Here is a 26,854-nt window from a genome sequence, read left to right on the forward strand (position 1 = left end):
TTTTCTTCAAACGACTCAATACCCGTTCAAACATTGACCCCGTTTGTCTTGTCGCAGTTGTTGCTATCTTACATACACACAAGAACACAGACCGCTCCAAACGGGGAAAGGCAAGTATAATCATAATAATAGTATCAATTTCCTATTTATTTGTTCCTGGGACTCACCTTTCTCACCTTTCTTTGCTTTTGCTGGGGCTGCTATCTTGCCAAGGTGTGGCCCCCTCTGCTAATGCCATGCCATCCAAGACTACGAAGTCGCGTCGCGTCGGCGGCGGCGGCCTTTCGAAGTTTATCATTTTCTTTCGAACAATAAAAACAATATTATAGACTTGATGGCTTGAAGTAGAGTTTCAAGGTGTGGTGACCCGTTTTCCCATCAGCGAGTCCGAGCCATTCGTCGTGGGACACACCCGCATAAACGTTTACACTTGGATGCACTTTTGGCGTCAACCGGGTTGAGATATTCAAATTTCAAACCTCTTTCCAAAGTAGTGCAGCAGCAGCAGGTTCAGAGAGAGAGAGAGAGAGTGAGAGATGTACATCTTCTTGTTGAAAAGAGCGCGCGCGTTTATAACGGGAAAATTGAGGGTTTCCTCACCTCACACGCCTTTCTTGCCGGTGTGTTTTGGATTTGGCCACGATTTGCTTGTTTATTTCTTCGTGTCTTCATTACAACCTTCTGCATCGAGGAAAGGTAGCTTTTCCAGGCGCAGCAATAACTGAAGCACCTACACGTATGTACTCTTTGTTTCTTGGTGCCTTTTTCTTCTGAAGTTAAAGAATTATGTAGGAGGGAGAAGACAACAAAAAACGTACAAATCTACCAATTTTTCATGAGTTAGTTTCGAGAATCGAAAAATACACTCAAAACAGTTCTTCAAAAAAAAAAATCCAGGGCATTTTTTATTTCCGAAATTTGTTAAAGAGCAGTTCTCTAGGATTTCGGTCATTCGATTTTTTTTGTATTTTTTAATCCGACTGAAACTTTTTTGGTGCCTTCGGTATGCCCAAAGAAGCCATTTTGCATCATTAGTTTGTCCATATAATTTTCCATACAAATTCGGCAGCTGTCCATACAAAAATGATGTATGAAAATTCAAAAATCGGTATCTTTTGAAGGAATTTTTTGATCGATTTGGTGTCTTCGGCAAAGTTGTAGGTATGGATACGGACTACACTGGAAAAAATAATACACGGTAAAAATTTGGTGATTTTTTATTTAACTTTTATCACTAAAACTTGATTTACAAAAACACTATTTTTAATTTTTTTATTTTTGATATGTTTTAGAAGGCATAAAATGCCAACTTTTCAGAAATTTCAGGTTGTGCAAAAATCACTGACTGAGTTATGAATTTTTAATCAATACTGATTTTTCAAAAATCGAAATTTTGGTCGTAAAATTTTCAACTTCATTTTTCGATGTAAAATCAAATTTGCAATCAAAAGTACTTTACTGAAATTTTGATAAAGTGCACCGTTTTCAAGTTATAGCCATATTTAAGTGACTTTTTGAAAATAGTCGCAGTTTTCATTTTTAAATTAGTGCACATGTTTGCCCAGTTTTGAAAAAATATTTTTGAAAAGCTGAGAAAATTCTCTATATTTTGCTTATTTGGACTTTGTTGATACGACCCTTAGTTGCTGAGATATTGCCATGCAAAGGTTTAAAAACAGGAAAATTGATGTTTTCTAAGTCTCACTCAACACACCATTTTCTAACGTCGATATCTCAGCAACTAATGGTCCGATTTTCAATGTTAATATATGAAACATTTGTGAAATTTTCCGATCTCTTCGAAAAAATATTTTGGAATTTTCAAATCAAGACTAACATTTCACAAAGGCCAAACATTCAATATTACGCCCTTTTAAAATGTTTGTCTTGATTTGAAAATTCCAAAAATATTTTTTCGAAAAGATCGGAAAATTTCACAATTGTTTCATATATTAACATTGAAAATCGGACCATTAGTTGCTGAGATATTGACGATAGAAAATGGTGGGTTGTTTGGGTGAAACTTAGAAAACATCAATTTTCCTGTTTTTAAACCTTTGCATTGCAATATCTCAGCAACTAAAGGTCGTATCAACATAGTCCGAATAAGCAAAATATAGAGAATTTTCTCAGCTTTTCAAAAATATTTTTTTCAAAACTGGGCAAACATGTGCACTAATTTAAAAAAATGAAAAACTGCGACTATTTTCAAAAAGTCACTTAAATATGGCTATAACTTGAAAACGGTGCACTTTATCAAAATTTTAGTAAAGTACTTTTGATTGCAAATTTGATTTTACATCGAAAATGAAGTTGAAAAATTTTTACGACCAAAATTTCGATTTTTTGAAAAAATCAGTATTGATTAAAAAATTCATAACTCGGTCAGTGATTTTTTGCACAACCTGGAAATTTCTGAAAAGTTGGCATTTTATGTCTTCTAAAACATATCAAAAAATAAAAAAAATTAAAAATAGTGTTTTTTTGTAAATCAAGTTTTAGTGATAAAAAGTTAAATAAAAAAATCACCAAATTTTTTTTTACCGTGTATTATTTTTTCAGTGTAGTCCGTATCCATACCTACAACTTTGCCGAAGACACCAAATCGATCAAAAAATTCCTTCAAAAGATACAGATTTTTGAATTTTCATACATCATTTTTGTATGGACAGCTGCCGAATTTGTATGGAAAATTATATGGACAAACTAATGATGCAAAATGGCTTCTTTGGGCATACCGAAGGCACCAAAAAAGTTTCAGCCGGATTAAAAAATACAAAAATTAAAATTGAAGAAAAAAGACCGATTTCGTAGAGAATTGCTCTAAAGACAAAAAAGTTTGGAAAGTACAAAAAGATTACACAGTGACAAAAAAAAAAACCTAAATTTTAAGCAATTGGTAAAACTTGAAAATCTGGCAACCATTTAAAGCAATATGAATACTTATGCCATTGGTCGCAAAGCTTGGTTAGAGCGTATCCTAGACCTAATACCTTCCCAAAAACCGTCAAGCTCCAACCCAGTCAAATAAATCCGAATCCTGAAAAGGAATCTAATTAGAATATAATTTGGCAAGCTGGCCATACAAAAAAATTTGGCAGCTGGCCATACAAAAACGATGTATGAAAATTTCAAAATCTGTATCTTTTGAAGGAATTTTTTGATCGATTTGGTGTCTTCGGCAAAGTTGTAGGTATGGATATGGACCACACTGGAAAAAAATAATACAAGATAAACATTTTTTTGGTGATTTTATATTTAACTTTTTGTCACTAAAACTTGATTTGCAATAAAAACCCTATTTTTATTTTGCTTTTTTTTTTTTTTTTTTTTTTGATATGTTTTAGAGGACATCAAATGCCAACTTTTCAGAAATTTCCAGGTTGTGCAAAAAATCTTTGAGCGAGTTATGAATTCGAAAAATTGGTCGCAAACAATTTTCAACTTCATTTTTTGATGTAAAATCAAATTTGCAATCAATAAGTACTTTAGTGAAATTTTGATTAAGTGCACCGTTTTCAAGTTAAATCCATTTTTAGGTGACTTTTTTGAAAATTGTCGCATTTTTTAATTTTTTTAAATAAGTGCACAGTGTGGGCAATTTTGAAAAAAATATTTTTGAAAAGCTGAGAAAATTCTCTATATTTTGCTTTTTTTGGACTTTGTTGATACGACCCTTAGTTGCTGAGATATTGCCATGCAAATGTTTAAAAACAGGAAAGTTGATGTTTTCTAAGTCTCACCCAAACAACACACCATTTTCTAATGTCAATATCTCAGCAATTAATGGTCCGATTTTCAATGTTAAAATATGAAACATTCGTAAAATTTTCCGATCTTTTCGAAAAAAATATTTTCAAAATTTCTAAACCAAGACTAACATTTTAAAAGGGCGTAATATTGAATGTTGGGCCCTTTTGAAATGTTTGTCTTGGTTTAAAAATTTTAAAAATATTTTTTTCGAAAAGATTGGAAAATTTCACGAATGTTTCATATATTAACATTGAAAATCGGACCATTACTTGCTGAGATATCGACGTTAGAAAATGGTGTGTTGTTTGAGTGAGACTTAGAAAACATCAATTTTCCTGTTTTTAAACCTTTGCATGGCAATATCTCAGCAACTAAGGGTCGTATCAACAAAGTCCAAAAATGCAAAATATAGAGAATTGTCTCAGCTTTTCAAGAATATTTTTTCAAAAGTAAGCAAACATGTTTAGAGTTTTTTTTTTTTTAAAGGTCTTATAAACCAAATTTTGATTTTTTGCTTTTTGGGTGTTTTTAGAACCGCCTTGAGTCAGTGGTATTTTAAAAACACCCAAAAAGCAAAAATTAAAAATTTGGTTTATTGGACCTTTTCAAAAAAACTCTGGATGTGCACTAATTTTAAAAAATAAAAAACTGCGACTTTTTTCAAAAAAGTCACCTAAAAATGGATTTGACTTGAAAACGGTGCACTTTATCAAAATTTCACTAAAGTACTTTTTGATTGCAAATTTACTTAAAACATCAAAAAGTTAAAAATTTTGTTGCAACCAATTTTTCGATTTTTTGGGAAAATCAGTATTGATTCAAAAATTCATAAGTCGCTCAAAGATTTTTTGCACAACCTGGACATTTCTGAAAAGTTGGCATTTAATGTCCTCTAAAACATATCAAAAAATAATAAATATTAAAAATAGTGTTTTTTTTGCAAATCAAGTTTTAGTAATAAAAAGTTAAATAAAAAATCACCAATTTTTTTTACCGTGTATCATTTTTTTCCAGTGTAGTCCGTATTCATACCTACAACTTTGCCGAAGACACCAAATCGATCAAAACATTCCTTCAAAAGATACAGATTTTTGAATTTTCATGCATCATTTTTGTATGGCCAGCTGCCAAATTTGTATGGAAAATTATATGGACAAACTAATGATGCAAAATGGCTTCTTTGGGCATCCCGAAGGCACCAAAAAAGTTTCAGCCGGATTAAAAAATACAGAAATTAAAATTTAATAAAAAAAAACCGATTTCGTAGAGAATTACTCAAAAGCAAAAAATCCATTTAAAAATACCTTAAGAGACGTCAAGAAAAGTGTCACAAAAAAATCTTTTTGCAATTCCGTCGTGAAACTACTTACTTTTCCTATCATTCTTGAACGACGAAACAGCCTACTTTTCTGTACCAAAAATAACAGAATCGAATAGCAACACTTTTCAAAATAAATGCTGAAAAGTTCTACTTTTCAGCACTCAAATGGGTGCTGAAAAGTTGAACTTTTCAGCACTTGTTTCGAAAGGTAACACTTTTCAACATTTTTTTTGATTTAAACGATTTATTGACAAAATACATGAAAATTCGACTTAAAATTTCACTCAATAAGTGTTTTTCGAAATTGCAAAAAATGTTGTATGGAACTCGTTGCAAAACTTGATTTTTTCAGCACTCGTCGTATTTATCCAACTCGGTGAACCTCGTTGGATAAATGTACGACTCGTGCTGAAAAAATCCTCTTTTTGCAACTTGTTGCATAAACTACTATTTTGCAATTCAGAGCAACACTACAATAATGTTGATCAATACAAACAAAATAGAAAATTATAAACCAGTATAAACAAAATTTAAAAATCTAATAAATGAAATTTAACTTTAAAAATATATTAGCTCAAAAAAAATTAATGATAAAATTCCTCACTTAAATTTCACTCCGAAACAAATTGCATTTCCAATATTTGAAATATTTTCTTCTAAAAAACAAAGAATTTAAGAATCTAAGAATTTAAATTCTATCTGAGATTTTTGAGATCTCCGTTTTTTTTGTTTTCAAAATTGTATTAAATTTAATATTGTTTAGTTTTTGATTTTGATTTTTTTTATTTAGTTTTTTTTTTAATTTTGATTATTTTTAATTTTGATTTTCATTTCAAATTTTAAAATTCTGATTTTTGAGTTTTTTGGTGTTTTGAAATTCAAAACACATAAAAAAAAACAAAAATTCAAAATTTAAAGAAAAAATCCAAATTAAAAATGATCAAAATAAAAAAATTAATAAAAAAAAGGTTTGAATTTTAGAATTTTGAATGATGGACCATTAACATTTGAATGTTCAGATCTTTTTATTTTTCGCCAAGAATGTTTAAATTTAGAAAAATTTTGCTACGGGTAAATCCGATTTAAAATTCAAAGGCAAAATGAATATATCCACTATAAAATTAAAAATAAATAAGTTTAAAAAAATATTACTCCGAACTCAAAAAAATTACATATTCAGAGTCGGATATGTTAAGAAATTAGTTAAGTGTAGTAATAATTTTATTTAAGAAATTCTCAACCATACATTCAAAAAATAATCTCTACATAATCTTCATCTTAATTTTTCGACGGTTCGTATTAAGAAAATACAAACATTTTCAGAAAAAAAAATCTATTAATAAGAAATTAAAATTGCACTCAATGAAAAAAAAACAAATTCTCGTAATTCTTGATAATATTTTTCTTAATAACTTGAAAGTCATTCTATCTATTTATCTATTTATTTTTCAAAATTGCCATCCGCGTGAAATCCGCGCCTGAGCAAAATTAGTCAGCAAATCCGCGCTATCCGCGCCGTCCGTGACAACCCTGTATATACATGACGAAATCCAGTCTGCGATTCGCTAAAATAATCGTGTCCAAGCGAAGCGAAGGATCGTTTTTTTAAACGGAGTTATAGTTTAGTTTTTTTTATTTTCTGAAAAGAAGTTTCTGAAAAGAAACTTTGCAAAATTAAAATGAATCTTAAAAAAATATTCTGAGACGTTTAAAAAGACTATTTTCTAAGATCCTCTATTTAAAAAAAAAATACCTAGTTTATTTCAAATTGAAACAGGTTTGAGTGTCCAAGTAGGGTGAATCTGCAATCCTGCAAAACGCGCAAGAAAATAGGCAAAGCAGATCGAAAGTCACGGTGCGAGAACGGCATCGTAGTGACAGTCAAAGACTTAATGCTGCTTCAGTTGGCTTTAGAGCTGTAATTGCCCCAATGTATCTTTTCTTTTTTTTCTGCTGCGTCAGTTTTAACGGAATTATATTTTTTGAAGCTAATTTACAACCAGTTCAAGTAAATGGTCAAATCTGTGCAAAATCCAGGCAAGAAATTTCAAGGCTGACTGTGATTCAGACTCCACTTCGACACCTTAGAAAAAAACATTTCATATAGACGCCCTTGTTTAGATAACTTTATAGTACATACATCCCGGTTCTGTTTGCTAAAATAGAGAAGAAAAAGTTTTTTTTTAGATTAGGGAGCGTTCTTTTATTACGTAACGCGGCAGGGGGAGGGGGTCGGAGGCCGTGTTACGCTCCATACAAAATTTTTAAAATTTGTATGAAAATTTTGTTACGAGGGGGGGGAGGGGGTCTAAAAGTCCGATTTTTCGCGTTACGTAATAAAAGAACGCTCCCTTATCTAAATCTCTTATCAAAACAGTAGAAGAAAAGAAACTTACTCAGAATTTGATCGGTTTTAGCTGGAAATCGTTAAATCTCACTACGTTTCCTCTTTTATTTCATGTGTTCTATCATCACATCACCATCACACTCCCATCCCATAGTTTCCGTTTAATGACTAGTTGACCTGTGCTCAGTTTACCAGTTCTTTTATTTTACTGCATTGTTAACGACGACGTCGTCAGGGAAAAAGGCAAAGAATTTCTGGGGTTTGTTTTGTGATGACCACCGCTATAGGTGACGTAATCCTGCAAGATTTTTTTTTTCTCCCAATCGAAATTGAAACTGTTCTTCTTTTCCAGTTTGAGGCCAGCGGAAGACGCTCATATTAAAGTTGTTTGCACTTTTTCGGAATAAAGTGAGTAAACTTGTGTGAAAATTAGCACTTCTTCAAGTAATAAGGTGCTATGACACTGAAGGAACTTTGTTTGCAAACTTGCCAAGAAACAGTTTTGACAGTTTTCGGTTTAAATTGCGCTTTTTCAAGTCACCACCCTATGAACAGTAATTACTTCGCCGTTTAGGTCTAAAAACAATATATAGAAACATATAAAAAAGACAATACTTTATTATGAATCAATTCCCATGAACTATTGTTGCTGTCCACGTATGACTTGGTCGAATTAAACAAAAAAAAAAGGTTGCGGCGATATGTGAGAATATTTCACACGTTCAAACGTTTTGATAGTGGAAACAATAAGCAGCAGATACAATCGCCGCCAACCCTCCTCCCCCCAAGGTATAGATTTAGTGCGTGAAAAATTGCAATTTAATTTACAGCGCGTACTAATTAACTAGTTTATATTTGCACCGATTTCGATACAGTTCGCACGACAGCGGATATTCGAGTCGCTTCTGAAAAAGATGTATGATCACATCGAAAAACTTTTCTGATCTTAGTCTAAATCCTTTTAGTATTTCAAAGACAGTAGGAATTCCTTAACTAATTTTGTTTTCAGAGAAAAAGTATCATTATAAACAACTTTTTTTTGTTAAAAAATCTCCCTTGTTTATGTTTTTTTAAGAAAGTGATCTAAACAAGGGCGTCTACTTGAAATGTAGACCGTCACTTCAACACCTGATTAAGACTTTGTCTCAGATTTTTTGCTTTTTCTGACTCTTGTACTTACTCAAGTTTTGACTTTAGGAAAGAATTTTACTCTGAATTTACTTGAAATTTCTGTCATTTTGACTTAGAATTGTTGTCAAATTCAGCTTAGAAATAATTGCTTATTTGTTTTGATTTGAGTGTGAATTAAGTTAGGACTCGGGATTTTAATTTAAGGTTGAATAAAGCTCAGACATGAACTCATACTTAGAATGACTTCAATTCGGACTTTGATTGTTGTGAAATTTTGTACAGATTTGTAATTTTGCAGACTTGTAGCTCAGACTTTGAGTTAAACTTCAAGAAATTTAATTTGGATATTAACTCAAAATTTAATTGAATTTGGCTTAGATTTGAACTCTCTCCTAGGCTAACTGTAATTCAGGACTTAGACTCAGAACTAACTGTGTGTTTGACTTTAATTAGGACTTTGACTCTGAATTTTACCACTTTTCTGGTTGTCACTTTTTCAGTCTAAATTAAGTAAAATAACAACATTAAAAAGATGTAAGAGATTGATTGGACTTGGACGCATACATGAATTGTCCTTAATTTGACTTTAGTTAGGACTTTGACTCTGAATGTTTTTTTTTTATTCCGGTTTAAACATGGACTTTTATTTAATCTGATTTTGGTAAGGATCTTCTTCTTAAAATCGCACAATCAGTTCAAAGAAAGTTCTAGTCTAAGCTAAATTCAATAATAATTCAGAGTGAAAGTCCTATTTAAAGTCGAGTAGAACAGTTCTCTACGAAATCGGTCTTTTTTTTAGAATTTTAATTTTTGTATATTTTAATCCGACTGAAACTTTTTTGGTGCCTTCGGTATGCCCAAAGAAGCCATTTTGCATCATTAGTTTGTCCATATAATTTTCCATACAAACTTGGCAGCTGTCCATACAAAAACGATGCATGAAAATTCAAATATCTGTATCTTTTGATGGAATTTTTTGATCAATTTGGTGTCTTCGGCAAAGTTGTAGGTATGGATACGGACTACACTGAAAAAAATGATACACGGTAAAAAAAAATCATATTTCAAATCGGACCATTAGTTGCTTTGAGTGAGACTTAGAAAACAGAATTTTCTTAGCTTTTCAAAAATATTTTTTCCAAAAGTGGGCAAACGTGCACTAATTTTCGAAAATGAAAAAGTGCGACTACATATTTTCAAAAAAGTTACCAAAAACTGGCCTTAACTTGAAAACGGTGCACTTTATCAAAATTTTACTACAGTACTTTTTAATTGCATATTTGATTTTACATCGAAAAATGAAGTTGAAAATTTTTAGTTTTTTTTTTTTGAAAAAATCAGTATTGATTCAAAAATTCATAACTCGGTCAAAGATTTTTTGCACAACCTAGAAATTTCTGAAAAGTTGGCATTTAATGTCCTCTAAAACATATCAAAAAATGAAAAAAAATAAAAATAGTGTTTTTTTTTGCAAATCAAGTTTTAGTGACAAAAAATTAAATTAATAATCACCAATTTTTTTACCGTGCATCATTTTTTTTTTCAGTGTAGTCTATATCCATATCTACAACTTGGCCTACAAAAAAATCTTTCAAGAGATACAGATTTTTGAATGTTCATACATCATTTTTGTATGGACAGCTGCCAACAACTAGCAAACTAATGATGCAAAATGGCTTCTTTGGGCATACCGAAGGCACCAAAAAAGTTTCAGTCGGATTAAAAAATACAAAAAAAAAATCGAATGACTGAAATCTGAGTAAATTTCCAAGTCTGAATAACAATTTGACAAAAAGTCCGAGCCTGACTCCCAACGCAAAATTACAATCAGTTCTAGTAAATGATCAAATTTGTGCGAAATCTAGCAAAAATAACATTATTTCTGGAGTTTTTTGTGAAAAGTTCGAAAAAACCAAATTTTCAGTTTTAGCTTTTTTGGTGTGTTGTTTTTTATACCCCTGACTCAAGGCGGTTTCAAAAACACCCTAAATGCAATAACTGAAAATTTGGTTTATTGGACCTTTTCAAAAAAATTCCAGATTTGTGATTCAGACTCGACACCAAAAGCACAGAAATCTGGAGTTTTTTTTTTTTTTTAAAAGGTCCGTTAAACCAAATTTAAAGTTTTTGCATTTAGGGTGTTTTTGAAACCGCCTTGAGTCATGGGTATTAAAAACACTCAAAAAGCTGAAAATTTGGTTTATTAAACCTTTTCAAAAAAAAACTCCAGAAATAACATTTCATGTAGACGCCCTTGTTTGGATCCCTTTCAATGAAGCTCCTTTCGATCGCCAAATAAAGAAGAAAAAGTTTTGTTTTAGCAAGCAAAACAAGGGCGTCTACGTGAAAGATTTTTTATGCAGTACGTTTTATGTTTGAGAGTTTTAAAAAAATAAGTTGTTTTTTAGTGACAGATTTGTAATGATTGTTTTTTTATTATTTTTTTTGTTATGATAAGAAATTCCTGCTGTCTTTCATGTTCTGAAGGGGTTCAGACTAATAACAGAAAAGATTTTTGATGAGATCATACGCCCTTCTCAAAAGCAACTCCAATATTTGCGACTTGAGGTGGTATCGTTCTGACACAAGATAATCAGCCCCAATTTGAATATCATTACGATGCGGTATCGTATGACGCGCTAACAACAATGACTAAGAACATTATCTATTTTTAGTGGCCAGCAATCGCACACTCATAAGCTCTCCATGCGTTACGCAAGATTCATCCTTCTGCCAGCCTCCCGCATCGACATGCCAAGAGAAGTGAATCGATTCAGCTGTTTGAATCTGAAACCGGCTGCTAAAGAGCACCGCGCACATAAAATGAAACTGGTTTCCAATCTTCCAGAACGAACGAACCCACTCACCAACATAAACACTAACTCGAGTGCATTAATCCGGCAACATTTTACTTCTCTCCTGTTTCCTGGACCCAAAAAAGAAAAAGAAAAAAGAGACACGGGAAAGCCAAGTTCGACCAAACTTTCAATATCCACGACGACTCTAGAGTCAGTCTAATGACGAGAAGTGGTTTGAACTTTCCAGCTCCAGCTCTCTAAGCTCGCCGCGATCCAATCCGTCATCCGTGCAGAAGGGGGGAAGGGGGAGAGCCGCGCCAAGTAACGGTACCCTTGCGAATCACGTCACGCGCCGGCCTAAGCTGTGTATTGGAGAACTCTGTATACACAGGTCAGGCCTCAGTTCTCATGATCTTTGGCGAGTGATCACTTTGGCAAGAGGGGATTGGTTGATCAGAAGGGCTTCCAGGTTTATTTTTGCGCTGATTTTTCGTAATTTTTGTCAGAATATATCCTGAAATGTCATCAATCATCAAGAACACACTTCACATAGACGCCATTGTTTAGTTATTTTTTTAACAGTCGCTTCCCGATTTCAGCAAAATAGACTTCAAAGTTGTTTTAACTATTTTAATGTTTTTAACAGCATTGAAATCCAGCTTGACCAAACTAGAAAGAAACTTTAACCTAAAAGTGATCTTAACAAGGGTGTCTATGTGAAATGTTTTTGATTTTTCTCTGGCATCCCTAAATTGCCCGCAAAAATGTCGAGCAAACGAAGGACCAATAATCTTCGGTTGATCAGCCTCCAGTGCCAGCCAAAGGTCTCGTCGCTGTGGCCCTGCGGTTCTAAAAATAGACCATCGGTGAAATAATAATTAATCGCAAAAACAGAGACTCGTGGGTGGTGTGGGTTCAGAACCATATGTGGTCAATAACTGTGGTAACTTTTTTACGATATCCGAGCTGTGCTAATGAGGTGCGTAAATGAGATGAGTGAAGGGGGATCCTGTTAGAATTGGGGTTTGGGGGATTTAATTAGTTTCTCTCGCCGCCGCAGTGATAATTAACGCATCCATTTAACGCTTTTTGCCTGATGTGGATGTGTGGACGCCGCGATCTGTGTTGGATCTGGACCGGTATTTGGGATGGGATCTTCAAAAGCAACGCAACAGGTGGTGATTGTGGTCGTGTTTTGTTGCTTTTGATAATTTGTTTGCTTTGTTTATTATGGCCAAACAAATTCCACTTTGGTTGCCTCGTTGAATTTTATCCAGGCATGAACAGGAAAATTTGCGTTCCTTAATGTACACAGAAAAAAAATCATGGTAATATTACATCTGGGAAGGGGTACATTTTGAATGTCAGAAAAAAGTTGTAATTTTACCTCTACAATTGTGTAATTTCACCACTTTTCTGGTGTCAGTCTGAATTGAGGTAAAATTACATCATAAAAGAGGTAATATTCAACCTTTCGAAATTACAGCTTCAAAATTTACACAATTTTTTACTGTGAGATATTCTTCAAAAATTGATCCATTTAAACTTTTTGAACAATTTTATGCTATATATAATTGTTTTGGCGGATAGCTGAAATTAAAAACTATTTATTTTGCCAACACAGTTACAAGTCTGTATAATTCAGTTATATCAGTTATAAGTCTAACTCACGCAGTAAAAAAATATGTAAATGGTAAAGGTCGAATTTTATGGTTTAAATTTTCATCTGAAAGAGTGGTATTACACATAACATAAGAAATAAATTTACAAAACAATTGAACCTGCCGCCAAGTGAAAAATTCTATAATGAAGAACAAAAACAAAGTAAATTAACACCAATTTTAGTTTAAACCACACATTTTCTAACACAAATGAAAAACACACTGTTAACAATTTTTTAAATCTTTCAACCTATTGAATTTTTTTTTAAGGTTTTTAGTTTTTTATTTTCCCTCAAAAACTAAGTAAAATTCTGGAGTTTTTTTTTTTAAAGGTCCAATAAACCAAATTTCCAGTTTTTGCTTTTTGGGTGTTTTTGAAACCGCCTTGAGTCAGGGGTATTGAAAAACACCCAAAAAGCAGAAACTGAAAATTTGGTTTATTGGACCCTTTCAAAAAAAACTCCAGAATTGTATCTGTGAACTGAAATTTGCATCTTTTTAGCTAAAATTCAATGTTCACGCATATACTAAGGTAAAATTACATACAAACAGCGGTAAATTTGACAATATCCAGATTTATTTTCAAAAATTACGAATAAATTATAAATAAATCCGCGCCGTCCCAAATTCAAATCCGCGCCATATTAACAAAAATAATTTCGCGACAACATACAAGAGAGTTCCATTTTTTACGAAATAAAAAAAATATTTGGGAACAAAATCAAGAGCTCCATCAGAAGAAACACAAAAATCACAGACGATTAAATAAAGTTGTTTGTCCGGGTACTTGGCCAAATGGTTAAGCGATCTGCCTTTCAAGCAGACGATCAGGGATCGAATCCCGCCCCAGGAGATCATCAACATCCATCTAGACTAAAAACAAAAGATCGCAGATCTATAAATAGATCTATAATAGATCTAAAATAGACGCACGGCTCCGGGATGGCAAGGCCAATTGAGCCAGTTAGGGTATAGGTTAAGATAGAGGACAAAGAATAAAAAAAAAGTTGTATTCAATACAAAAATAGCCGCATGAGGCCGAATCTTAGAACGCAGAATCTTGAATTTGGATATTGAAAAATCAAATTTAAATTCTAAAATTAAAACAATTAAAAAGATCATAAAAATTATAAGTTTGAAAATCTTGAAAAATTCATAAATCTAGAGATTTGAAATTTTAAATGCAGTTACGTACTTCGCCACTCAGAAAAATCAAAACACGAAATTTGTATTATGTTCTTCTCAAAATTTCTCGAACCTAAAATATGTCTCCGAAAATACTCCAATATTATCAGTTTTTCTGTAATCTATGATGGTGACAAAAATAATATCATTTAAGAATTTTGCAGTTCTTTTTTTCAAAAAGTTCTGAATTTAAGAATTAAAGAATTTTGAAATTAAGGGATCTTCTTATTTAAGAATTAAAAAAATCAAGAATTTGAGAATTTAAGAATTTAAGAATTTTAGATTTAGGGAATTTAAGAATTTAATAATTTAAGAATTTAAGAACTTAAAAATTTAAGAATTTAAGAATTTTATATTTTAGGAATTCAATAATTTAAGAATTTAAGAACTTAAAAATTTAAGAATTTTAGATTTTAAGAATTTAAGAATTTAAGAATTTAGAAATTTAAGAATTTAAGAATTTAGAAATTTAGGAATTTAAGAATTTAGAAATTTAAAAATTTAGGAATTTAAGAATTTAAGAATTTAAGAATTTAAGAATTTAAGAATTTAAGAATTTAAGAATTTAAGAATTTAAGAATTTAAGAATTTAAGAATTTAAGAATTTAGGAATTTAAGAATTTAAGAATTTAAGAATTTAAGAATTTAAGAATTTAAGAATTTAAGAATTTAAGAATTTAGAAATTTAGGAATTTAAGAATTTAGAAATTTAGAAATTTAGAAATTTAAGAATTTAAGAATTTCAGAATTTAAGATTTTAAGATTTTAAGATTTTAAGAATTTAAGAACTTGAGAACTTGAGAACTTGAGAATTTTAGAATTTTAGAATTTAAGCATTTAAGCATTTGAGAATGTATAATTTTTTATGCTCTTGGATGTTTTTAATTTTAAATTTTTAGAATTTTAAAATTTTTACTCTTTAAATTTTTAACATCTTAAAAATGTTTTTAATTTCTGAAACTTCGAATTTTGAATATTGTTGCATTTTTGAATGTCTTGATATTTTATTTTTCCCCAAGAATGCTGAAATTTAGAAAAAAAATCTTTCTACGGGGTAGATTTTACTAAAATTCAAAGGCATCAGTTACGTCCAATTAAGCTCATAATTGTGATTTGAGCACAGTACGGCCACCGAAACAAGCCCCAATAATCATTTTTGTTACATCCCGGGTTGTTACGGACGGCGCGGATCGCGCGGATGGCGCGATTCTATTCGATTCTGTTATTAGTTAAAATAGGCTGTTTCGTCATCCGAGAATGACAGGAAAAGTAGGAAGTTTCGAGACGAAATTGCAAAAAAGTGTTTTTTGCAATTCCGTCTTGAAACTTCCTACTTTTCCTGTCATTCTCGCGTGACGAAACAGCCTACTTTTATCTACTAAAAATAACAGAATTGAATAGAAACACATTTCAAAACAAATGCTGAAAAGTTCTACTTTTCAGCACTGAAATGGATGCTGAAAAGTTGAACTTTTCAGCACTTGTTTTGAAAAGTATTACTTTTCAAACTTTTTTTGATTTAAACGATTTATTGACAAAATACATGAACATTCGACTTATAATTTCACTCAATGGGTGTTATTCAGAAATGCAAAAAATGTTGTGTGGAACTCGTTGCAAAACTTGATTTTTTCAGCACTCTTCGTATTTATCCAACTCGGTTAACCTCGTTGGATAAATGTACGACTCGTGCTGAAAAAATCCTCTTTTTGCAACTTGTTGCATAAACTACTATATCAGTCCTTCTTATTTTTTGAACTGACGATATCTCGGCAATTGTTGGTCCAATTTCAAACGTTAGGGCCAGTATGCTCCTCAAAAGAAAGGGGGGGCAAAAAATAGCTTTACGAACGGCAGAACAAAAGAGAGGGAGCGATTTCTTGGGACTTTTCTTCACCCTCGCTGGGCTTGCTTGCGCTACCACGGCTGTCAATTTGAAATTTTTCTTGAACCAAGTGTGTACTCTGCCCAACTCTATAAACCTTTGTGAAATTTGGTGACAAGAAAATTGCTCAACCGCCCTCTTGTCACTAGCCAGGCCTACTGCGTAAAGTTTGCCGCAAAGATGATTCATTGAACATGCATGTTTCACATAAGAAAAAAAAATTATGGTAATATTCATCAAGAAATGGCGACAGATTTTGTGTAAAAAAAAAAGATGAATTTTTCCCCAGAAAATTTTCAAAAGTTTAAGATGAGTGTTCATCAGGTTCACATTTTTACACATTTTTATGTTATATTACTCAAAAAAAGAGGTAATATTCAACCTACCAAATTTTCAACATTCCAAAATTTAACTTTTTTTTTCTGTGTTGTTATTGCATCAATTTGTTTTCGATTCTTTTTTTTCAAATTCGGTTGGGTTACAATTTTTTTTTTTGCAGCGGCCTTATTAAGATAAAAAATTGATGTTAATCAAACTAACACTCCTGAACGGTAACAATTCTCACGCCGTCAAAGTGAGAGATTCTAGAGATTGAGTGGGCACTTTCTTTTCTGTTCACGACACGATGTATGCTGCTGCTCAGCAATTTCTTGCCAAACAACAATCGGAATGACTCACGTGAATTTGTAATGAGTATTTTTTTTATTGGAGATGCTTACACCTAAAACTGACCTTTGAATTTCTATATTCCGTAAATTTCCCCCCTGACGACCACCATCGACAACGATGAGTCGACAACAATGAGGCATGCTTGTTTTTTAAATCAGAATTACTTGATTTTTTATGTAATTCTTAGTTTGTTTAGTGAGTAATCATTATGTGTACGGTTTTCGCGACGACAAACCTGTTACGTCACCGTCACACCCAGAAGTGTACACATAAAAAGCACTTGACTTAATTGCTTGCTCGCACTAATTGTCTAATTGTCACACCTTGCGCAAACTTCCCCCCGCCGCGGGACACCTTAATCCGACCGACACACCTCCAACAAACCAACCAACTCGACGACCTATTTGGAAAGTTGTTGCTCCCCAAATAGGACGATTGCCTGCCGGCCGGCTTGACTAATGAAGTTTTTTTTTCTCTCTCTCTCTCTCTCTCTCCCATCAACAGACGGCCCAGCATGGCTTCCCGCACAAACCGTCGGCGCTGGCGTACGACCCGACGAGCCGGCTGATGGCCATCGGAACCAACAGTGGCATCATCAAGGTGTTTGGCCGGCCGGGGGTGGAGTTTTACGGCCAGCATCCGGCCAGTACGAACGCGGCGGATTTGATCGTCCAGCTGCTGGAGTGGATTCCCGGCAGCGGTCGGCTGCTGTCGTTGACGGCGTCGAACCAGCTGATTCTGTGGGAACCGGCGGGGACGATGCTGGTTCCGATCAAGACGCTTCCGTTCGACGGCAAGTTGAAGAAGATTTCGTCGCTGTGCTGTTCGTACATGAAGGACACGGTGTGGATCGGGACGGAGGGCGGCAACGTGTACCAGTTCGACATCCGGAGCTTTTCGGTGCGGGAACCGGTGATTTACCACGACGTCGTGCTCGAGCAGCTGCCCCAGTCGTACAAGCTGAACCCGGGGGCGATCGAGTCGGTGAAGCAGCTGCCGCACAACCACAACCAGCTGTTGATCGCGTACAACCGGGGGTTGGCGGTGCTGTGGGACTTGAAGGCATCGAACGTGAAGCGATCGTTCATTTCGCCGGGCCACGGACAGAGCGTTGGGCTGTTTATTTCTCCCTGTGGGACGCAGTTTACGTGGTACCACGGGGACGGTTCGTTTGCCACGTGGGACCTGGACAGTACGATCCCGCCGGAGAACCAGAAGTACGTGCCGTACGGGCCCGATCCGTGCAAGGCGATCGATCGGTTGATCCGCGGCAAGCGTGGCCTGTGCGAGTTGGTGGTCTTTGCCGGAGGAATGCCACGGTCGGCGTACGGTGAACGTCAGTGCGTTTCGGTGCACTGCCGAGACGGGACCAAGGTCGCGTTCGATTTCACCTCTAAGGTGATTGACTTTTTTGTGACGTTCAACGAGGAACGCGAGGATCAGGCAGAGGTGCTGGTCGTGCTGCTCGAGGAGGAGCTGGTCGCGTACGACTTGACGGACGAAACGTTGCCCCAGATCAACGCTCCGTATCTGCACTCGTTGCACGCCTCGGCCGTGACCTGCAACCATCTGGTGTCGCAGGTTTCGGCGGAAGTTTACGCCAAGATCGCCCGCGCAGGTGAAGCGCAACTCGCCGAGTACAGCTCGAAGGCGTGGCCCATTAACGGGGGGTCGGTTAAGGAGGAATCGGCCGATGAGCATGGTGAAGAGGAGTACGATCTGATGATCACCGGGCATGAAGACGGGTCGGTCAAGTTTTGGAACTGCTCGGAGGTGTGTCTAACTCCGCTGCTGCACGTCAAGACTTCCCCGCTGTTTTTGAACGCCGACGCCGATTTTGAGGATCACGCGTTGAATACCTCGACGGAACAGCTGGAAGATGGGGAGCCACCGTTCCGTAAGGCAGGTCAGTTTGACCCGTACTCGGACGATCCGCGTCTCGCGGTAAAAAAGGTACAACTCTGTCCTAAGACTGGCACGCTGATAATCGCTGGAACCGCCGGTAATGTAGTGGTGGCCAACTTTGAGCCCGCTCCGGAGGAAGCAGGCCCGCTGAAGCTGACCACCATGAATCTGGTGAGCGATCGCGACGGCTTTGTCTGGAAGGGACACGATCAGCTGAAGGTCAAACGACAGCTGCTGGAGGAGAACACCCCGTTTTTGGAAGGCGTCAACTTCTTCAGTGTGCTGCAGGTGCTGCCACCGGCAGCCGTGACCTGCATCGCCGTCCAGAGCCAGTGGAGCTTGGTGGCCGCGGGAACCGCCCACGGTCTCGTCCTGTTCGATTACCACACCCAGAGTCCGGTGCTGAACAAGTGCACCCTCAATCCGAACGATTTGACCGGAGCCGGAGAGACGCTGTCGCGGCGCAAGTCGTTCAAGAAGACGCTCCGCGAATCGTTCCGACGGCTGCGTAAGGAAGATCTACGCGGAACGCCGGCGGTCAAGCGGCGACCACTCCGGCCGAGACGCGCCCCGTCGAGCGGCAGATCGAGGCACGCGCCGTGGACGACGGCATGGGTTCGATGGTGCGCTGTTTGACCTTCGCCCAGACGTACCTCACCAGCCAGCAGCACACCATTCCGACGCTGTGGTCCGGCACGAACTCGAGCTGCGTTTCGGTGTTTGTGCTGCACGTTCCACCGAGGCAGCAGCAAGCTCCGGCGGTGCAGCCCGGCGAGGCCAACGTTGACGCAGGGGACGTCCCGCCGCCGAAGCCCGTCACCGGACAGCTGGCGAAGGAGATTCAGCTGAAGCACCGCGCGCCGGTCATCGCGATCGCCATTTATGATCAGGTATTTAACACACACTCTCTCTTGGCATGTTTTGAAGACTTGAGCTAATTCCATAACGATTATTTTTAAGCATGGCGTCCCGTTGGAGTTTCAACCCACGCCCGGTCCGGGCCCGCACAAGGTCCTCATCGCGAGCGAGGAGCAGTTCAAGGTGTTTTCGCTGCCCCAGCTGAAGCCCGTCAACAAGTACAAGCTGACGGCGCACGAAGGCGCCAGGTGAGACTCAATTTGAATTCCCCCCCTAAAAAAAGAATCCAATTTTGCTAACCAACTTTCTCCGATTAGAGTCCGTCGCATCGCGTTCGCCACCTTTTCGTGCACCGTTCCGGCGCACGCCCTGCAGCAGCACAGTCCTTCGAAGGCCACCGCTTCGGCGTCGCCCTCGGCGGAAGCGCTCAACACGAGTACGGCCGAATCTGGCGTTGGCACTGGCGCAACGTCGGACGCAACCACCCTAACGCACTCCGAAATAAGCCTGCTCTGTCTGACGAACCTCGGCGATTGTCTGGTGCTGTCGATTCCGGAGCTGAAGCGCCAGCTAAATGCGGCGCCGTGCGGCGCGAGGATATCAAGTGAGTGGGCCGGACTTAAGCCGAAGGTTTTAGCTCTAACCAACGATTCTTTTCAGTGGAATTTCCTCGCTCTGCTTCACGAACCACGGCGAGGCGCTGTACATGATGTCCTCGTCGGAGGTGCAACGAGTGACGCTGTCCACCACCAAGATCGTCTCGCCGACCGGGTTCATCGAGGTCGAGGATTGGTCCCACGTTGAGGAGGCGGACGATGACGAGGGGGGAGCGCCTGCTGCAGCAGCAGCAGCTGTCGTCGAGGCGGCTGAAGAAGCGGTTGAGACCGGTGCCACCGAGAAGGCCATCGACGTGCGGACGCCGCTCGCGATCGCCGTCACGGCCATCAACGGAACGACCAACGGCGACGGACACTTGACCAACGGGGTGAACGGAACCGGCGGAAGTGGGGACGAGGGCGCGTCACCGAACAAGGCCAACGAAACGATCACCAGCTCGATCGGGGACATTACGATCGACTCGGTGCGGGACCACCTGAACTCGACCACGACGACGCTCTGCTCGACGACCACGGAGGAGATTGTGGGTGAGTTGGGTTGAAGGTTCCCCAAGTAAAGGGTTGAAATTTAAATGTGTAACTATGTTTTTGCAGGTCGCCTCTCGGTGCTGAGCACCCACTCCAACAACGTGTCCTCGTCGGCCAAGACGTCCGAAATTACCGCCCTCAACTCGTCCAACATCAAGGACCTGAAGCTGGTCGGGTAAGTGTGACTCTACGCTTCCTCCCTTCATGGTGTCGATCCAAATCCCAAAATAAAATTCCCTGACTTTTCCCTGACCTCTCCAGACCACCATTTTTTTTCTATTTTTAATTAACATATTGTTTAGAGCGTTTTTATGGTTTCATGCATTTTCCTTTTTGAATATTGGAAATTTAAGATATTGAAAAACTTCAATGACTTTTTTATTTTATTTTTAACGATGGATTCTGCAAAAACTAAATCCTTTTTTTTATTTTGTCAATCATTTTTTCTTATCGAACATCCAAAATGAGCAACCATACAAGTGTCATCTGTTTTTAAATCTTTTGATGTCATTTTAAATGTTGCCCTTTACCAAAAAATATAGAGTTTTTTTTATTTAAAAGGGCCTATAAACATATGAAACAAAACAGTTTATAGGATCTTTTCAAAAAAATAAACTCTAGAAATAATTAATAATTAAAATTGTTGCAAATTTCAAATTCCCAAATTTCAAATTGCAATTAGAGACCATCCATAAACCACGTGAACACTTTTTGGAAATCTCACCCTCCCCCTTCGTGGACAATTGTCCATACAAAAAAAATATTTTTTGCAATTACGTCGTGAAACTACTTACTTTTCCTGTCATTCTTAAACGACGAAATAGCCTACTTTTCTGTACCAAAAATAACAGAATCGAATAGCAACACTTTTCAAAATAAATGCTGAAAAGTTCTACTTTTCAGCACTGAAGTGGGTGCTGAAAAGTTGAACTTTTCAGCACTTGTTTCGAAAAGTAACACTTTTCAACATTTTTTTGATTTAAACGATTTATTGACAAAATACATGAAAATTCGACTTAAAATTTCACTCAATGGGTGTTTTTCGAAATTGCAAAAAAAGGTTGTATGGAACTCGTTGCAAAACTTGATTTTTTCAGCACTCGTCGTATTTATCCAACTTGGTGAACCTCGTTGGATAAATGTTCGACTATTTTGTACGGAGCGTGGACAATCGCTTATTCCCCCTCCCTTAAAGTGTTCACGTGGTTTATGGATGGTCCCTTAGTAAATTTCACTTCATTTCCTAAAAAAAATTTAAGGTTAAAAGTTTTCCAAAAAAAATCAATTGAAAATTTGATTTTATTTTAAAAAGTCAAGTTTAATTTTAAAATTGATGCCTTTTGCCGGATTTTTTGAACGAATTAGGCCGATGCAATTTTTAATTGTGTTTATAAAAAATAAAGGTTTTGGAGACAAAAACTAAGTAATTTTGGAGAACCTTAAAAAGATTAAAAAAACTGGAAACTAGGAAAATATACAATTAAATGTGAATTTTTCAAGTACATGTTTACGGTTTTAAAATAGATCTACAAAAAATATTTTGCTATTCCTTGACCAGAGCCTACAGACGATCATTCACAAGATCAATACATTTTATAAAAATAAAAAAAAATACAGCCTGTTCGAGCTTTTCAAAAAGTCATTATTTCTCAAACTTAGATATTTGGGTGTTTTGGAATAGATTCCAAATTTAAGCTCGATCTGGCCACGGGAACTCCTCCTTGTAAGCCCTTGAATGTTGTTTGGGAAAAATATGTAAAATGTAGTTGTACAATCCCTATGAAATCTCGGATGCTAGATCTTAATAAAAGTTGAAACAAATTTTCCGAAGAGACCATATTTTATAAATTCTTGAATTCTCAAATTTCTTTATTCAGGGTTGTTACGGAGAAATAAAAAAAATCCGCGCCATCCCAAAACCCAATCAGCGCAAAATCCGCGTCATTTTAAGAAAAATAATTATGCGGAAAACATACAAAAGAGTATCATAATAAATTCAATTTTGTAATCTCAGAACGCAGAATCTTGCAACGCTGAAATAGTAGTTTATGCAACAAGTTGCAAAGAGGATTTTTCAGCACGAGTCGTACATTTATCCAACGAGGTTCACCGAGTTGGATAAATACGACGAGTGTTGAAAAATCAAGTTTTGCAACGAGTTCCATACAATTTTTTGCAATTCCGAAAAACACCCATTGAGTGAAATTTTATGTAAAATTTTCATGTATTTTTTCCAATAAATCGTTTAAATAAAAAATGTTGAAAAGTTTTACTTTTCGAAACGAGTGCTGAAAAGTTCAACTTTTCAGCACTCATTTCAGTGCTGAAAAGTAGAACTTTTCAGCATTTATTTTGAAAAGTGTTGCTATTCGATTCTGTTATTTTGGTAGGAAAAAGTAGGCCGTTTCATTTCTTCAGAAGGACAGGAAAAGTTGACAGTTTCACAGCGGAATTGCAAAATATATTTTTGCTAGAATTAGGTAAACTAGAGATAAACTAGAGATAAAAGCAAAAACAAACATTTTGGCAAAAAAAAAAAATCAAAAATTTCAACATTTAGAAATTTAGATCTAAAAACTAAATCAAATCTAAATAAAGAAAAATAATAAAATTTAAAAATTGTAATAAATTCTCGATTTGAGATTTTAAATTTAAGATACAGTTCATACTCGATGATCTTACGAAAGCGTCACTTAGAAAAATCGAAGCAAATTTTCCTACATCTTCTTCTCAAAATTTCTCTAACCGAAAAAAAATTACTCCAAAAATACTTCAAATTTGATCAGGTTTTCTGTAATCTACGATGGTTACAAAAATGGCAGCATTCAAGAACCTAGGAATTTAGGAATTGAAGAATTTAAGAATTTAAGAATTTAAGAATTTAAGAATTTAAGAATTTAAGAATTTAAGAATTTAAGAATTTAAGAATTTAAGAATTTAAGAATTTAAGAATTTAAGAATTTAAGAATTTAAGAATTTAAGAATTTAAGAATTTAAGAATTTAAGAATTTAAGAATTTAAGAATTTAAGAATTTAAGAATTTGAGAATTTGAGAATTTGAGAATTTGAGAATTTGAGAATTTCAGAATTTCAGAATTTCAGAATTTTAGAATTTTAGAATTTCAGAATTTCAGAATTTAAAAATTTCAGAATCTCAGAATTTAAAAATTTAAGAATTTAAGAATTTAAGAATTTAGGAATTTAGGAATTTATGAATTTAAGAATATATCTGTTTTTTTCTTTAGATTGTTTTTTTTTTATTTTTCTTTCCCTTTTAATTTTTCTAATATGATTTTTTTAAGTTTTTAAAAACTATTTTTCCTAATTTTATTTCTCAATTTCTGAATAATTCAATTTTGAAGCTGTATTTTTTAATATTTTGAATTTTTATTTTTCTTCAAGAATGTTTAAATTTAAAAAATATTTCTACTGGTTGAATCCCATCTAAAATTCAATGGCGGAGGTCAGCTTCTGTTACGTCCAATCAAGCTCATATTTGGGATATAAGCACAGGACATCCACTGAAACATGTCCCAATAATAATTTTTGTTACATCCTAACGTCTGTATCTTCAGGAAGAGTTTAAAATATGATTAAGATTCACAAGATTTAAATTGAATGTATCCAGTATAAAAGAATAAGGGTAAAAAAACATTACTCAAAACTTAAAAGAAATTAAATATTCAGAGTCAGTGTGTTTAAAAATGAGTTGAGTGTAGTAATACATTTAATTAGGAACTCCTACATTATAATTTTTCTTGTATGTATGTATGTATGTGTTGGGACGCATTTGGCAACCCTGCAGCGATTGACAGCTAGAAGGAGAAATTTTGGTTCAGTGCATTTCCGCTTTCACACAACACACTCACACTAACACACAGCACGAACAACCAGGACAGTTTTAGAGACAGCGAGAGAATAAACCAGTCGCAAATTACAGTCCACGCGTTTTTAATTCGTCTCTACAGTATGTATGTATGTATGTATCTATTAGTATCTCCGTCTTGGCAGGACTTGGCCATGACCATAGTATATTTCAACTGAGACGGTTTGGTTAGTAACCGACTTATATCCTTCATTATCATTTTTCTTATTGAGAAAATACAAACAAAAATTTTCGGAAGAAAATTCAATCAATAAAAAATCGAAGTTTTTGCACTAAACGAAAAATAAAATTGTCCTGATTTTTGATAATATTTTTCTTTATAAGTTGAAAGTAATTTTATCTCTCTCAATATTTAATCAAGGGTAAATTTTCAAAAAGAAATTAAATTTTGTAGTGATATTTTTAGGATCATCGAAATTCCCTGATCCAGCCTAAAATTCCCTGACTTTTCCAGGTCAAATAAAATTCCCTGACAAGTCCAGGTTTTCCCTGACTTTTCCAGAAATCGACACCATGCTTTTGCGATCAAATCCTTAACAAATCCGTCCTTTTGCAGCGACTCGACGGAGACGGCCGCCAACTCGGTCATCATCAAGTCGGTCATCACGACGGTCAAGCACGGCATCGGGCACGTCAACGGGGAGTCCGCGGCGACGACGACGACGACGACGACAACGGAAAGCAGCAAGACCATTACAGGTGGGGCGTCGTCACCGCCGCCGGTGGCGGTTCCGCTGCTCCGGAAGGAGAGCCAGTTTTAAGGAAGGTTTGACGGACGACGGTCGAGAGCAGAGTTAAGTTTGAGCTAGTTTATTAACGATAACGACGTATTTTTTTTTACTGCGATGGACGCTTTTCTAGTGTGGAAAAGAGTCGAGTATTTTTTCTTTCTATTTTAAATTAGTGTTTTAGTTAAGTTAGTGGGAGGGATGTGTTTATTGGACGAGAATTAAAAATTCAAATGTGCGAAATTCGTTGTTGAGTCTTTTTACTACGGACAGATGGACGCATTTATCGACGAACGTTGTGATAATCTTATGCCGCAGACAGAGAAATGCGGAATCACACACTTAATATATTACTTGTAACACAAACCAGCAAATGCCTTTCAAACCTTGATGTAATTAACAAATAAGCAGGTTAATATAAAAGTGACAATTCCCCATTTAAAGTTAAACGACATCGAAGAATTAGAAGAGAAAAATATAACGAAAAACTTTTACAACAACAAAAAAAAACACGAAAGTATTGAAACTGCTGCTAGTTTATTCTTCTGCTAAAAGAAAAAAAAAACACAAACGACAAGCTTGTCCGATCAATCGTAAAATAAAGTTAAAGTAAATTAAACATAAAACATTTATTTATTAGTTTGTTAAGTGCCGCTTCGCCAGCAAGCAAAAGATTTCGAAATATTTTTTTTATCACCGTCACACGCCCATTTTTATTTTTTTTTGATCCCCGGTTTTTATTTGACCGCAAGTGCGCTCCCAAACTTGCTAGAATTTGAAACCCCTCTTCATCACCATCGAGCCGAGCGCGCGACGAAGGAAGATAAAATCAATTCGTTAGTTGATAGTGTAAAGAGTTGGTATTTATACAAACACTTAATTATATATTTGATTAAAAGAAAAGAAAAACAGAAATGAAAAAAAAACTATAATAAATATATAATATATTGACGTAATTATTGAACGCTGTTTAGTACTTTTTGGATGCAATTTTACATTTGTAACAGAGAAGAGAGCGCAAACAGCGGCAGCAGCAGTACTATTAAGATTAAAACAAAAGCAAACTTATTGAGAGAACGAACAGGTCGGTGCAACACAAAACTCCGCCTTCGCCAACAATGGAAACAATAGATGTTCAATAAAAAAAAACATTTTAGTTACGTAATTTAAAGGGTTGTCTTTAATTTTATTCTTCTGGAACTATTCGAAAAAACGGCAAAAAACGAGTTTTGATGAAAACAATCAATTCAAAGTTATTCTTTATACTGGCCAAAATTGAAGATTCGGCTGTTATGCCAAATTAAATATTCCGAGTAAAACGCGTTTTTGTACTCGTGATGATTATTACACTTGATCTTAATATTTCTATCGTAATTTGTCAATGATAAGTCGTAATTTATGTCGATAATAGATTGAGATTATTCGATCGTAATTTCTTGATCTAGGGGGAAATCTACCCTTTCCAATCAAACACCTATCTTCGTCATATGGAGAGTTTGATGCTCGATTAAAGCTCCAAAAATACTATTTGGGCTAATAACTTACCAGCAACAGCACCGCCTCGTGTAAGCACTCAAATGTA

General features: G+C 35.7%; 1 protein-coding gene across 1 annotated transcript in view; it reads left to right on the plus strand.

Annotated features, from left to right (window-relative positions):
• Window positions 1–26,421, plus strand: part of LOC119767149 (lethal(2) giant larvae protein-like) — a 46,409-nt gene extending 19,988 nt beyond the window's left edge. Inside the window, 8 exon segments of the mRNA XM_038254976.1 lie at window positions 17,255–19,163; window positions 19,166–19,545; window positions 19,616–19,761; window positions 19,831–20,090; window positions 20,093–20,117; window positions 20,174–20,658; window positions 20,725–20,833; window positions 25,101–26,421. Coding sequence (XP_038110904.1) covers window positions 17,255–19,163; window positions 19,166–19,545; window positions 19,616–19,761; window positions 19,831–20,090; window positions 20,093–20,117; window positions 20,174–20,658; window positions 20,725–20,833; window positions 25,101–25,305 — 3,519 coding nt within the window. The 3' untranslated portion in view covers window positions 25,306–26,421.
• Window positions 26,422–26,854: the final 433 nt, after the last annotated feature.

The sequence above is a fragment of the Culex quinquefasciatus genome, chromosome 1 (genome assembly GCF_015732765.1).
Source record: "Culex quinquefasciatus strain JHB chromosome 1, VPISU_Cqui_1.0_pri_paternal, whole genome shotgun sequence".
Classification (NCBI taxonomy): Eukaryota; Metazoa; Arthropoda; class Insecta; order Diptera; family Culicidae; genus Culex; species Culex quinquefasciatus.